Source organism: Bemisia tabaci, chromosome 5, assembly GCF_918797505.1.
Source record: "Bemisia tabaci chromosome 5, PGI_BMITA_v3".
NCBI classification, from domain to species: Eukaryota; Metazoa; Arthropoda; class Insecta; order Hemiptera; family Aleyrodidae; genus Bemisia; species Bemisia tabaci.
The window spans coordinates 28,747,126-28,759,758 of record NC_092797.1 but is presented as its reverse complement, the minus strand read 5'-3'; the positions used below and the strand labels follow the sequence as shown (position 1 = coordinate 28,759,758).

The window sequence follows — 12,633 nt, the reverse complement described above, 5'->3', positions numbered from 1 at the left end:
TGTAGGTATCATCCATGGAAGCAAAATGAGAGTAATCAATATTCTTATTTCCTCTATTCATGTCTATCACCATCAGCACATAGCTTGCAGCTTCATTTCAAGAATTTTTGCTTACCCCCAAGGAATTAATCAGGATATTATTTAAATACCAAAATTGTTCATGTTCAAAGGTTTCTCAAGGCATGGCATCACCATATCCTGAATCAAATGAGAGGTAACCAAAGCTGTCAACAGTGAGGAGACCCACAAATGATCAAAAGTTCATCTGCATTGAACTAGGCAAGAAGGCACTGTACATAATAGGAAACCTTATACCTCCAGTTCTTTTGGCTTTGAGCAGTCCATTTACTAAAATCATAATTTCTTTATCTTTTTCTGCCTGTTCCCTTTAGAAGTCTTCAGGTTTTTGTATTCCTCAATCTTTTTTTTTCTTTTCTGCTAAATGTTCATTTTAATGAAAACTTCTCCTCAATAATGATATTGTTGAAACACTTGCTGATTCATCATGGAGAGGGGTCTTTGTGCCTTGATAATTTTGCTTATAATGCTCATGTTTAAAACTAGACTGTATCATTTGCCATCTCAATCCCTTAAAATAACTTTCAAAACTAAGGTCTGAGTAGTAGTGCTGAAAGTTGGAAACACATAGTTTTCGAACGTCAAATAAAAGCCTCTTATGGTTTTCATGAAAGAAATCTAAAACTTCGGTAATTCTCTACTGATTCCGCTTAGTGAAGGATGTGAGGCTAAATCAAGCAGTATGTTTCAAGCAATGAGCCAAGAAGTACCCCTATATATAGGCGTCCCTAACTTTGACAGAAACATGAATTTCTACTGAACACAGACAAACTTACATAGTTTTTGTAGGCAAAGTCAAAATTAACATTTTTATTTTAGCAAATTCAATAGAAATGTATTGCTGTAAGCCACTTTACTTTTTCATCCTCAAAAACATAGAAAATACCAACCTACTCATAATGTTGGAAAATTGTATTTTCTTAACATTTTAAAATCATACCTAAGTAAAGCGAATTTCCAAATAGTTTCCATTACTCCTAAAGCACTTTAAGGCGATTATCCTCGGAAAGTAAACAAAGACCAAAGTTTTTAACATATTTTGCCAAATCACTGATTTCACTTTAAAGTCATGGTTAAAATACGGATCCACCAGCCATAGTGGCATATTTCAGCCGTTTTTTTAAAGGATCTGTTTTGTTAGCCCCACAATAAAAGTGAAATGATCTGAACACAAAATATTACATTTGATCAGTCTTATCAAATGGTTAATTTTTGCGTTTGGATACTTTGAGCTTCAAATCAGGTTTTATAAAAGAGATTTTTTGCAAATAAATAGCTGGAATATGCTTCGAGGCATAATGGATATGTTTTTTGACCAAAATGTAAAGTAAAATCAGTATTTCTGCAGAATTTGTTTGAAATCTTGTTTGCTTATTCCCCTCATTGATCCACCCTAACTAATTTTTTTCCCTAAGATACAAACTGAACGGTTCTTTATCTCTCTTTAAAATTTGAACACATGAGTCCCTGTAGTTTGTCATACGTGTAATCAAAATCTTTGAAAACAATATTTCATCACAGCAACAAAAGTTAAAGAGCTGTGATTAGATGATTACTCGCACTTAAAATTACAACTAAATCAGTCAGTACTTGAGTGAACTGAGCACTAAAGTTATCTATCATTTTGATTTATTGGGGGTTTTCCGCTTTCGAAATGCTGCAGCTTGTCGCAAGAGTTCAGCATTTTCATCCTCGATAACTGGAGGGCCTTCCAGTAATCTTTTAGGCATAAATATTAGTCCAAACAAAGTGATACCTGTAATAAAGAATTGTGAAATGTATTTTGAATTTCCAGTTCACATTTGACCAAGGACAGAAGAGTATATTTCACTGAAATTTTCATTCGTAGACCTCTAGATTTTACAGAAGAGGATTATTGGTCTCTATCCTGTTTTTGTGGGAGGCATGCTATTGTAAGATCTTCCCCACCCCCCTAATAGAATTACGCCCTAGAATCTAGAAAAAGGAACACTAAATCATCATTGCATTATAGCCAAATTGCATAACATTTCAATGAATGAATGAAGAAAAATATTTTAAAACATTTTCAACCTGATAGTTTTTTGAGATATTGATAATTCTTCATGATGTGCCCCTTAAAAATATTCTGTATCAATTCTACTGATGAAATGGAGAGATTTCTAAATATTATTAATTCAATTTGATTTCAACTGAAGATGGTAGGTCCTTTCAATGGAAATATTTTGCAGTGAGGACAGATGCAACATCTAGAAATTGAGATTCACTCACAAATATACCAACTGTAAATTCATAATATCATTCTAATCATCAGACGTATAATGTCATACGGTAGGAAAAACTCACCATTCAACACGCAAGGGAAGACAACATAAAAGTTCAAAGTTGTCGAGTGGTAATAAAACGCCTCTGCAAGGTACATTATTATTGTGAGTAAAAGGGAGCAAACGCCCATGCTAACAATTCTGAAATTTGAATGAAAAGTTATCAGCATACAAAGACAAATGGCTGGTTAAGGGAATACAATCTACTCAGTAAATAAAAGGGAAGAACGTACTTGCTTAAAAAGTTACCTTTGTTTCATAAAAACTCTCTGATGATCCTAAATTTTTCCATTCCGTTATGTTGTGTCTTTTATTTCAGCAGCAAAGAAGTGTCATATTTGTTTTCAACACTGGTCTTGTCATAATGGGGGTAAAAGAACCTGTTTTTTTTTCCTATTATACTATACGTTCCAGAATTATTCTTAGTGGCTGGGATTATCAAGAAAAATGATGGGGGATAATTTTTTTTTTTTGCGTGTGTGCACATTCCGGGTAGAATCTTATAAAGGCTAAGTAATTATTGCTACTTACGGTCTATAGTGAATGAATACAGTACAATGAATTAAGGCTAAAGCTTTCAGAATTGAATACATTCCCAAAATACGAGGCAGAGTTGGGTCTTCTGAAAAAGAGGTAGAAAAATTATATTTTTAGTTTTTGTGTGAAGTGAAAGGAATTTGTAATAAGCAGCTCTTTATCATCAAGGTTTTAAAAAAACATTATGTCACAATGAAACCATGAATGTAGCTGAACCAGCAAAAAAATAGTAGCATTTACTCTCACAATCAGTTACCCACACATATGATCTACATACCTAACATTTGCCAAAGTATCAAAAATGTTCATATCTTCATTACAAATCCATGGAAATGTTAAAGTTGTACTCTTTTCAATAAAATAAGATCAAACTTTGAGTTTTTTCTGTGATACTTTACTACGTTTGGCTGAGACATCACTGTCTTAACTCATTCTAATTAATCTCTACGAAAGCTTCAAAGCTTTCATGCAAGTTGGAGTAGAGTAACTCAGGAATGTGTGTTTCAAGCAAAAAATTAATAGTGACAATTCACAAACCTTTCTCCAGTAGTTGGTCAGACTGAGTGTAAGAATGTTCCCCTAAAAAACATCTTTTTTCAATGTAGGATCTAACTGCTACTCCTAAGTCCATGAAAGCCACAAAGGCAATCCATCCTCGAAAAGCGTACATAAGTTTTTGATCAGTGCCCATCTTCAATCTGTATCAATATTTATCCACTATGTCACAGCTTTGAACTTCCAGAGAGCAACTTGCAGGCTTAAATTTAACATAAAGAGCTTTGACAATTTTTCTTAATAGCCATAATAAATTCAAGCACTTTGGATAGAGCCAAATATGTACCTACACATGGCAGCTGGAAGGTTAGTCCTATTGATTAATTAAAATCTTCAAGATAAACCCGAGAAAGCGAGCGTTTTAAGTAACATTGATTGACAGAGTGGAGATTGTTACACAAGAAAAAGATGCGAATGTAAATATTTTGGCCGGCTCATCGACCCCTCTTTATTAATTCATTAGCAGTGCGCACGCGTTTTACAGGAGCGCGCAATCGCATTTCGCGCCTCCTCTGATTGTCAAGCCGGAAATGACTTTGATTGGTTAATGGAAAAGTTAGAATAACGGAATACACCAGTCACCAGCAACCATCAACAACTTTTCTAATCAATCCTCAATCAATCCATTAATCCAATGATTCAGCATTAGCCGCATCGTGAAATGTGTTAATCAATTCACTCTTTTTCTTTTAAACAATTATTTTAGAAGTATTTAATTGATCAGCATCATGTCAAGAGGAAGCAGTGCTGGGTTTGATCGTCATATAACTATATTTTCACCGGAAGGACGTCTCTATCAAGTCGGTAAGAAAATTTTTCACCCTTCATGATAATGTTTACATTCTGAAATGTCACCTAATTTGCACTGTTTGTACTCCATCCTTCTGAGAATTATTTAATTATTGCTGCTGTAAGCTTTTCTATCAAAGATACTCTACACCGCTACTCATAAGTTGTGAGGAAATACATGAGGCTACTTCGGTCAGCTTGGCAGGACAAACTCCGCTGTCTACGCTGTCTTTTCTCATCCCAAACACATCCTTTAACACTTTTATTTTTATTTTACTTCAATTCAATCAATTATAGCAAATGAGTCAACCTTAATTTTACATGGGTGACTGGAAAAATTGGAGCTCGTGCATCGTATGTTGAGACAAACGTCAATCTCCGATTAGCTCTGAATTTGCACCACTCAGCAGGTTAAGTAATGATACATGTAGTCAGGTGGTACCACTGGTGAATGGTGACATAAACATTACTTTTACGTTTGTCTCAACATACGATGTGCAAGCTCTAAGTGTATTTAATAGCACCGAGTGAGGTAGACATCAAGTTGGCTGTTTGGCTTTCACACAATCTTCCTCTGACAGTGACGAAGTCTCTACTTGAAGTAAATATCTATCAGGAAGATGGTCCAGTGGTTTGTACGTAACAATCTATGTACTAATTAGTCCCTTCTTTTAATAGTCTCTAGTCTCCAAATTTTGGGAAGGTAATGTTACTTACCTGTAAAGAGGCAGATGCTTGCATATCTGACGTGAGTGCGCTCTGAGTGAAGGACTGGTTAGCATCAAAACCTCCCAAGCCAAGCAAGGGCCTCCTGCCCCAAGTGTCCCTGGTAGTCAATCGCTATGCATTTGATTCATAACTTGCTTTGTGAGCCACTTTTGGCAAGCAGAGTTATACAAATACCCATGAAACAGGCGCTGAATCTTCTGAGCCTCCCTAGTAGAACGCGCCTGCTGGTCAGCTTTCCAAGTTTTTCTCATCGGTTTTCCACGATATTTCACAGAAACTTTAAAAGTGATGACCCTCTTCTTTTTTCCTTTGACTTTTGACTTTTTATCCTTTAGTATTTCCTCTCTTTCCACAGCTTATGGCTATCTCACATTATCACAGATTTGATAGGGCATTCTCTGCACCCCTGCCATGAAGCAGGCTATATTTAGCAATTAATTGCGGAGGACCTCAGTAAATCAGATGGGCTGTGTGAGGTTTCATTTGTTAAATTTCCCTAGCTAATCGATGACCAGTAATAATTTGTAATATTTTGGTGATAGTCAGTGAGGTTTCACGTACAATTTTTGTTTTACTGTAGGTTTTTTAATGTAAAAGTTTTTATTTCATAGTTGCAGCAATTTTGATTTGTTTCTATGCTAAGTTTTATTTTTATTTTTTCAGAATATGCCTTCAAAGCTATTAACCAAGGTGGATTAACTTCTGTAGCCCTAAAAGGAGTCGACTGCGCTGTTGTTGCTACTCAGAAGAAAGTGCCCGTGAGTATGGTCCTCAATCTATACTGTTAAAAACTTGGCATATTCTGCATGGGTTTTATTGTATGGTCTGAATATCATATATAATGAAAAATTCCTTAATGAAGTAAAACCAACCTTTTACCACAAGGCAATCTGTAAAATGATGCTTAACGTCATAGACTGATGTAAAGATGACCTATGACGATTATTTATACTTCCATCTGAGTAAAAGTATTGTATAATGAGGTTTCGAATCTGTACTATCTAATGAATGACAATTCCCGTAGGGTGTCTCCTCTTTTGAAAAGGAGCGCAGTGAAATTATCCTATTAATCAAATATTTCTGATTTTCTTGTTTTTCCCTGCAGGATAAGTTACTGGACCCATCCACTGTATCACATTTATTCAAAATAACTGAAAATATTGGCTGTGTGATGACTGGTATGATAGGTAAGCTAAACCAAAGTGCTCGTATAGTTAATAGTAAAGAAATTTAACTTGGCAAGTCTATTTTTGTCCACCCTTTGCTAACTCTTTTGATAATCTAACAACAGGAAGGCTTTTTGAAGTTTTTTACAAAGTCCAAGATCACAAGTAGGTAGTCAGATCGGACTTGAAAACAGTGGTCATTAAAAACGAAATACCGAAGTGGTTCCTCTTGCTCTTAAGGTGATTCGATGGACGCCATATTTTGTGTCAGAAGGACGTGCGATGTATCGCATAAATTGGTCTCATTTTTTCTGCTATTTGTCATTTTTCTTGAATTTTGAGATGGCAATTCTGTTGTCAGGAGACTAAAGAATTCTCTTACCATTTTGACAAACAAATTGGATGTAATAAATGCATGGTTTTTTTAGAGGAAAAATTTTGCTTTCGATACTGATATCAAAACTACACTCGAATGCGATATTTTTCCTCTGAAAAAAACCACGCCTTTATTAAGTTGTATTTATTTTTTAAAATTGGTAAGTGAATTCTTTAGTCTCCTGACCACAGAATTGCAATCTCAAAATTCGAGGAAAATGACAAGTAGCTGAAAAAATGGAACTAATCGATGCTATATATCGCATGCCGTTCTGTCTCAAAATATGGTGTCCATCGAATCACCTTAACAGTCACTTCCTACAAGAGACTCAAGACTCACCTCAATGTCAGTTTAATTACATCATTATTAATTTACAGACCCTGCAACTGCTTTGTTATCTTTCTAATAAGTTTTCTGCTGTGCTAAGGAAAAACGCCGCATGAGCCTCAAGTGTTGACAAATTTCCTTTGATAAAATACGAGTTTATAGGAAATGTTAGAAATATTTTTCCCCTAAATTTTTTAGACAGTCGTTTGCAATTAAAGCTAAAATATTTGAAAATGTCATCGAAAAATATACGTAACTTTCCTCAAAAATCTATCTTTTATCAGGGGAAATTTGGTAACATTGGAATGCTCAGACTGCGCTCTTCCTTAGCACAGCAGTATTACCCAATGAATCAGCAAAGTGCTTGTAGTTTTTAGCTATGGATGAGGAAGTTCCAGCCACACAAACTTATAATGTATAACGTATCAAATTATATTCTAAATCCAGTGCATTATTTTTTCAGCTGACAGCAAATCGCAAGTTCAGAGAGCACGTTATGAAGCAGCAAACTTCAAGTATAAAAATGGGTACGAAATGCCTGTTGATGTGCTTTGTCATCGCATTGCAGACATCTCACAAGTTTACACTCAAAATGCGGAGATGAGACCTCTTGGCTGCAGTAAGTATACATTTAACTAAAAAGAATCTTCGAGAATAAGCAGAATGTATCATCTCAGCCAATTCAATTTCATTTTTTGAAAGTATTAGATTGCCTGAGCACACAGCAATTTTTTTGATGACTGCTACCAGGAGACAAATTCATCCAGCAGTTTGAAGAATTAGGGTTGCTTAAAATATGGTTGAATGGTGCTCTAGGAATCAATGGCTGTAACTGCTATGATCAACTTAGTGCTCTGCGGTGTGTTATTGCAGAACAGGCTGACTCGCATCTTGTAGGGTGCTGATTGGGCCCATGATAGCATGCATGTGAAGCTTAAATAATATGTGTGGTCACATTTTCCACCTGAAACCTCTGCCTCTGAACTATGTAGAATATATGCAATAGATGAGTTTGATCACCTTTCATTTTTTCTTTCAACTGAGAGATCTTAAAGAAAAAGAAATGGGTAGTGGGTTATGTGTTTGTATGCAGTAGTCGCTTTTATAGGGTACTCAGCAACTCCCAACCGCCCCTAAAATTTATGAAGAGAGATTGGCTCTCTAAAAACCAGAGTCTGTTTATACAGTCTCTGTTATAAAATCTGTTCACTCGGCTGATTACGAAGGCATAGGTTAAGTTTTTTTAACAGTATGTTTGTAATAGGCACTGAGTAGTTTGCATCGTGCCCCAACCCCGACTTGTAGGACCACGGTTTGACTTTGGAGTACTGTCTCCTAGCCGGGCTGTTTAACCAAAGCTGAGGGCTCTGTCTGTCTTTCCTATTAGTCCTAGGGCAGAGAAATCTACCTACTGAACTATTGTCACCACTTAAACGACTTCCTCCATCAACCAACCAAGTTCTCTAGGGTGCTTTTTAGGAGTTATGGGATCACAATCCCACCCCTCCCGGAGAGTAATAGGTCGTCATAATTGGCATTTTAAGCTAGTTATTTATACTTCTACTGTTGACAATCAATCAAGTTTTTTGTTTCAATCTGTGTTCCAGGTATGATTCTAATATCCATTGATAGGGAATTGGGCCCATTAGTTTATAAAGCAGACCCTGCTGGCTATTATTGCTCTTTCCGAGCAATTAGTGTTGGAACCAAACAGACAGAGGCAAATAGCTATCTTGAAAAGAAGTTGAAGAAGAAACAAGATTACACAAAAGATGAAGCAGTTCAGGTATGATTTTTTTTTCCCTCACTTGAATCATTACTTCTCCCGTTGACGCAAATAATTAAGGATAGGAATTTTCAAACTCTTTTTCTGCTTTTGTTTTGTTAAATTCTGATGTACAACATTTTTTGAAAATCCTTTCGAGACCTCACGACCTCAAATTTAGCTCGTGTATGCCGCGGTCTGCAGCCAGTGGTGTGGCGTGCTTTGCGATACATCGATTGATCGGCCATTTAAACCTATGGAAAAGTATCGATAAACAGGATGTTCGCAGCGAACACCTTAATAATCGACTGTTTACCACTGCTTTCAATGGGGAAATATCGATAGATCGTAAAGCCTGCCACGCCACTGTCTGTAGCATCATGAGACTGGGCATCATTTGCATTTTTGATTTGCAGTTCTGGCCAATGAGCATTTTCTTATTTATTTTTACGTTCAATTACTATGTATGCTTTTTCATCTACTGTTTCTCCTAAATTCTGTTTTAATTTTTTCTTCTCTTTTACAGTTGGCAATATCTTGCCTTTCAAATGTTTTGTCCGTAGAATTCAAAGCATCAGAATTAGAAGTTGGAATGGTCAGCGTAGATGAACCTCTGTTCAAGTAAGTTTGATTCATCATTCTTTTTCGATATTTTTTAACATACTGGTCTGGATATTTTGATTACTGACTAGAGTTAGGCAGTTGTAAAAAAATCTCCGATGTTTACATATATTCTCTCTTATCTTTGATTCCAACTCATACCTCAAAATCTCAAATTTTTTAACTTATCTACAGAATGGTTGTAAGATAGTGAAATTGGGACTTCTTTCCATGGGTCAGCAATCTGATTGTTGAAACTTTAACTGGCTTTGTCGACAAGATAAGACAAAGCCCTATCTGCGTCGTGTAATAAATCGATTTTCGATTCTTCTCAGGCTGACTTAAATTTCAACAATCAGGCTGCAGGAGCAGTCTTTGGCTCCAATTGTTCAATCATAGGCAATAGAGGAGACGATTTTACAAGATTCGAATCGGAGGAGATAATAAACTTCCCTTGTTTCTCATTTTGCTGCCAAGGCACTGGTACAGAGGCCTCCAGCAGTCTGAAGGCTTGCAGCAGTGCCTTGGTTCTTACATTGTTGTTAGACCGTCTGTAACAGGAGAGCATAGAGTTATAATACCATATTATTGTAGTTTGTATGGAGTAGTTTACGATTGTACTGAACTGCCAATTGCGTAACATTTTAAGCATAGTACTAACACCTTTCCCTGTAAAAGTTACCCTGAAATGAACTCTATTACATACCATCATGACTAGTATGTAGCTTTTTCTGGACAAACCAGGTTGTTAAACTGATTAGGATGGCTACTTCTTAAGGAAAGGAAGAGGTTATTGTTCACATGTTTATCAGCTGTCATGCAAGCTTGTGTGATACCCTGTTACTTCAAGATTTCCATAATTCCTCTAAAAATGAGAAGTTCCTTTCAAATTTCTGCAAAAAAAGTTGATAACTAAGGAGGAATTTTATAAGAGAAAAACTACTTGACCGCAGATGGTTTCTTTTCTTAATGAGGAGCATGTTGTTATGCCAGAAGCTGAATTGGTTTCATTTCCTCCAAAAAACTAAAGAAAATGAAATTTACATTTGGACTTACTTTGAGAAAATTTCTATGATTTTGATCAAAAATAGGTATACATTTTTATTTGATCTAGTAACAATTTTTTTTTTTTTTTTAATTTATTTAATTCCATTCGATCAGAGGTCACAAAACCTTATTTGCTCAGCCCTACTACCGGTGATTAATAATTCATGGTAATCAATTACGTTGTATTTGTAATATGTATGGAGGCTCTGAAAAAATTTTGTACGGTAAGAGGAAGGTTCAGTCAAGTTCAGATGAATATTATCGTTCTGTTCAAACACAAGCATTTGCTGTGAAGAAAGAAAATTGTCCCTTATTGTAAAAAAATTTCACCCTGATACATCTAAGCAGATCCATTTGTAGAAACAGTTCAAATCTGTGCTCCTGTGTGTAAATGAAATGTCGATTGATTAAAGCCTTTCCCCTTTTTTGAAAAAGAAAAAAAAAAAAAAAAAAAAAAAAAAAAAAAAAAAAAATTTCCATAACCCAACATCCAACATCTACTTGGTTTTCACTCTTCATTTTGAAACTTTATTTTGTGCTAGAAAAAAAAGACAAATAATGATGAGAAACCTCTAATAACTAGTCTCATTCCATGCTTTTGCGCTCATGAGGGTGTTTTCTTTATGAAATCTACTAGATCCTATAGTAGGTTCTGTAGACAGTGTTCTGAATTATTTTTGGTTTTCTCATATAATGTATAAAATATATACTTTCGTGTGTTACAGGGTTCTATCAGAAGCAGAAATAGACAGGCATTTAACAGCAATTGCAGAAAAAGATTAATGAAATCCTTCATCTCCTGGTGTTATTTTAATAATATTGCTCTTTTTTCCACTAAAATTTGTTACGAATTTGTATCTACTCTTTTCTAATTAAAATTATTTTTTAACACTTAAAAATTTTTCCAGGACTTGGTTTCTTTAAAAGAGTATTTTCTCTACGTACTGGTGTTGACATGTTACTAACAGACTACATAAAGCAGAAGTATTGAATCAAAAATTCTTACATATCTTCTTAGATTTTTAAGTATCAGAAGCTGAATCTGAATGAATGCTCCCAGCTTTTTGGGAAATCAGAGAAATAATAAGTCACTATAAAATTCAGGCATTATAAAATTCCATAAGGGTACTTACTTCATTAGGCACAGCACATTCCATTGGACAAGTCCATCCCTCTTCTCCTTGTTAGTCCTGATTGTAATTTTTGGTGAAATGAGCTTCATAGCCATTTTATCTCAGACAAACAAAATGGAAAAATTTTTTGCAATCAGGTTTAGATGTATGTACCTAAACTTGAACTTTCCAATCAAATACATAACGAATACCTTTGTAGTCGTTACTTATGGTTTGTCAATTAGTTTCAATTTTTCTGAAGACCACTCTTGGTATAATCTGATGAAAATTTTAGGGAAAGTCTTAAAATTCACAAAATTAAAACCGCCCAATATTAAGTAGGGCCGTTTTTTTATTTTCCAATTTTCAAGAATGAAATGTAGTCAGAGATGGGAGTGTGATTACCAAATCCCCTACTCCCTGGTCGAATGAAGTTTTTTTAAATTTGTTAAATATGGAAAAAGACACCCCTGAAAATTTGGAATCCTCTCTTAAATAATTGCACCCCCTTCTGCGGTCTTGCCAAACCAAGTTACGCACCCTTTAAATGTGTTGCCACTGATGGGGCAACAGCTTTTGAAATGCAATCATCTTCAAAAATTATTAAAAAAGTACATACTATTCTTTTTATACTTTGTACCATTACATACAAATTTCACAAAGTCATCCTTAATCCATGTGTAGTTGCCATTTATTGGTTTTTCGGAATACCAAAACTTGGTCAGAGAATGTCAATTTTCTGATTTGATTGAAACATGTGCAGGAAGACTTATCAATTATATCATCCAGCCAATGAGCTCTAACACATGATTAAAAAAAATTCAAACCTCATTAATGGAAAAGAGGCGTTTCATCTTGTATACTGGTTTGCAAAATGATAAGAGCAGCACCAAAAATGCCTTACGAGCAGACGCGGTATCCTTTACCATTAATATTTATGATGAGTTTTTCACCCGCTAAAAAAAAATAGGAGTCATTCCTTTTTGCTTTTTTCAACACTTAGGTACACACCTAAGTAACTGGAAAATTGTTCAAGTACCATTTGATTCTGACCTCTGTGGTCGTAGGTAATTTGGAGTGGAACAATAACATTATAGTCTTTTTGTGTCTCTTTTGAAAAGCTCATCGCAATAGTTCATTAAATACAATTTTAATGATAGATTTAAACTCATTTAGAGTACTTACACATACCATTTGAGTGAAACTATTTTGGACCTTCAGCTGTTCAAATCGCGCGGGGTTAGAGTCC

At 35.2% G+C, this 12,633-nt stretch overlaps 2 protein-coding genes across 2 annotated transcripts; one reads left to right on the top strand and one right to left on the bottom strand.

Annotated features, from left to right (window-relative positions):
- Positions 1–1,390: 1,390 nt before the first annotated feature.
- On the bottom strand, positions 1,391–5,596 carry LOC109037849 (uncharacterized). The gene is made up of 5 exons (XM_019052678.2): positions 4,980–5,596; positions 3,456–3,675; positions 2,913–3,003; positions 2,404–2,522; positions 1,391–1,834 (listed from the first exon to the last, which is right to left on the bottom strand). Exons 2-5 carry the CDS (start codon positions 3,607–3,609, stop codon positions 1,698–1,700), a joined length of 501 nt encoding a protein of 166 aa, XP_018908223.1. The 5' UTR covers positions 3,610–3,675; positions 4,980–5,596; the 3' UTR covers positions 1,391–1,697.
- On the top strand, positions 4,083–11,171 carry LOC109037848 (proteasome subunit alpha type-6). Its single transcript, XM_019052676.2, has 7 exons — positions 4,083–4,277; positions 5,655–5,749; positions 6,097–6,178; positions 7,324–7,479; positions 8,468–8,646; positions 9,152–9,246; positions 10,998–11,171. Exons 1-7 carry the CDS (start codon positions 4,202–4,204, stop codon positions 11,053–11,055), a joined length of 741 nt encoding a protein of 246 aa, XP_018908221.1. The 5' UTR covers positions 4,083–4,201; the 3' UTR covers positions 11,056–11,171.
- The last annotated feature ends 1,462 nt before the right edge of the window (positions 11,172–12,633 follow it).

Coding starts and splice junctions, on each gene's coding strand:
- LOC109037849 (XM_019052678.2), bottom strand. CDS start 3,609: ATGGGCACTGATCAAAAACTTATGTACGCTTTTCGAGGATGGATTGCC. Junction 2,523..2,912: donor GTATTCATTCACTATAGACC/GTAAGTAGCAAT, acceptor TTCAAATTTCAG/AATTGTTAGCATGGGCGTTT. Junction 1,835..2,403: donor CTTCCCTTGCGTGTTGAATG/GTGAGTTTTTCC, acceptor TCTTTATTACAG/GTATCACTTTGTTTGGACTA.
- LOC109037848 (XM_019052676.2), top strand. CDS start 4,202: ATGTCAAGAGGAAGCAGTGCTGGGTTTGATCGTCATATAACTATATTT. Junction 5,750..6,096: donor CTACTCAGAAGAAAGTGCCC/GTGAGTATGGTC, acceptor TTTTCCCTGCAG/GATAAGTTACTGGACCCATC. Junction 8,647..9,151: donor CAAAAGATGAAGCAGTTCAG/GTATGATTTTTT, acceptor TCTCTTTTACAG/TTGGCAATATCTTGCCTTTC.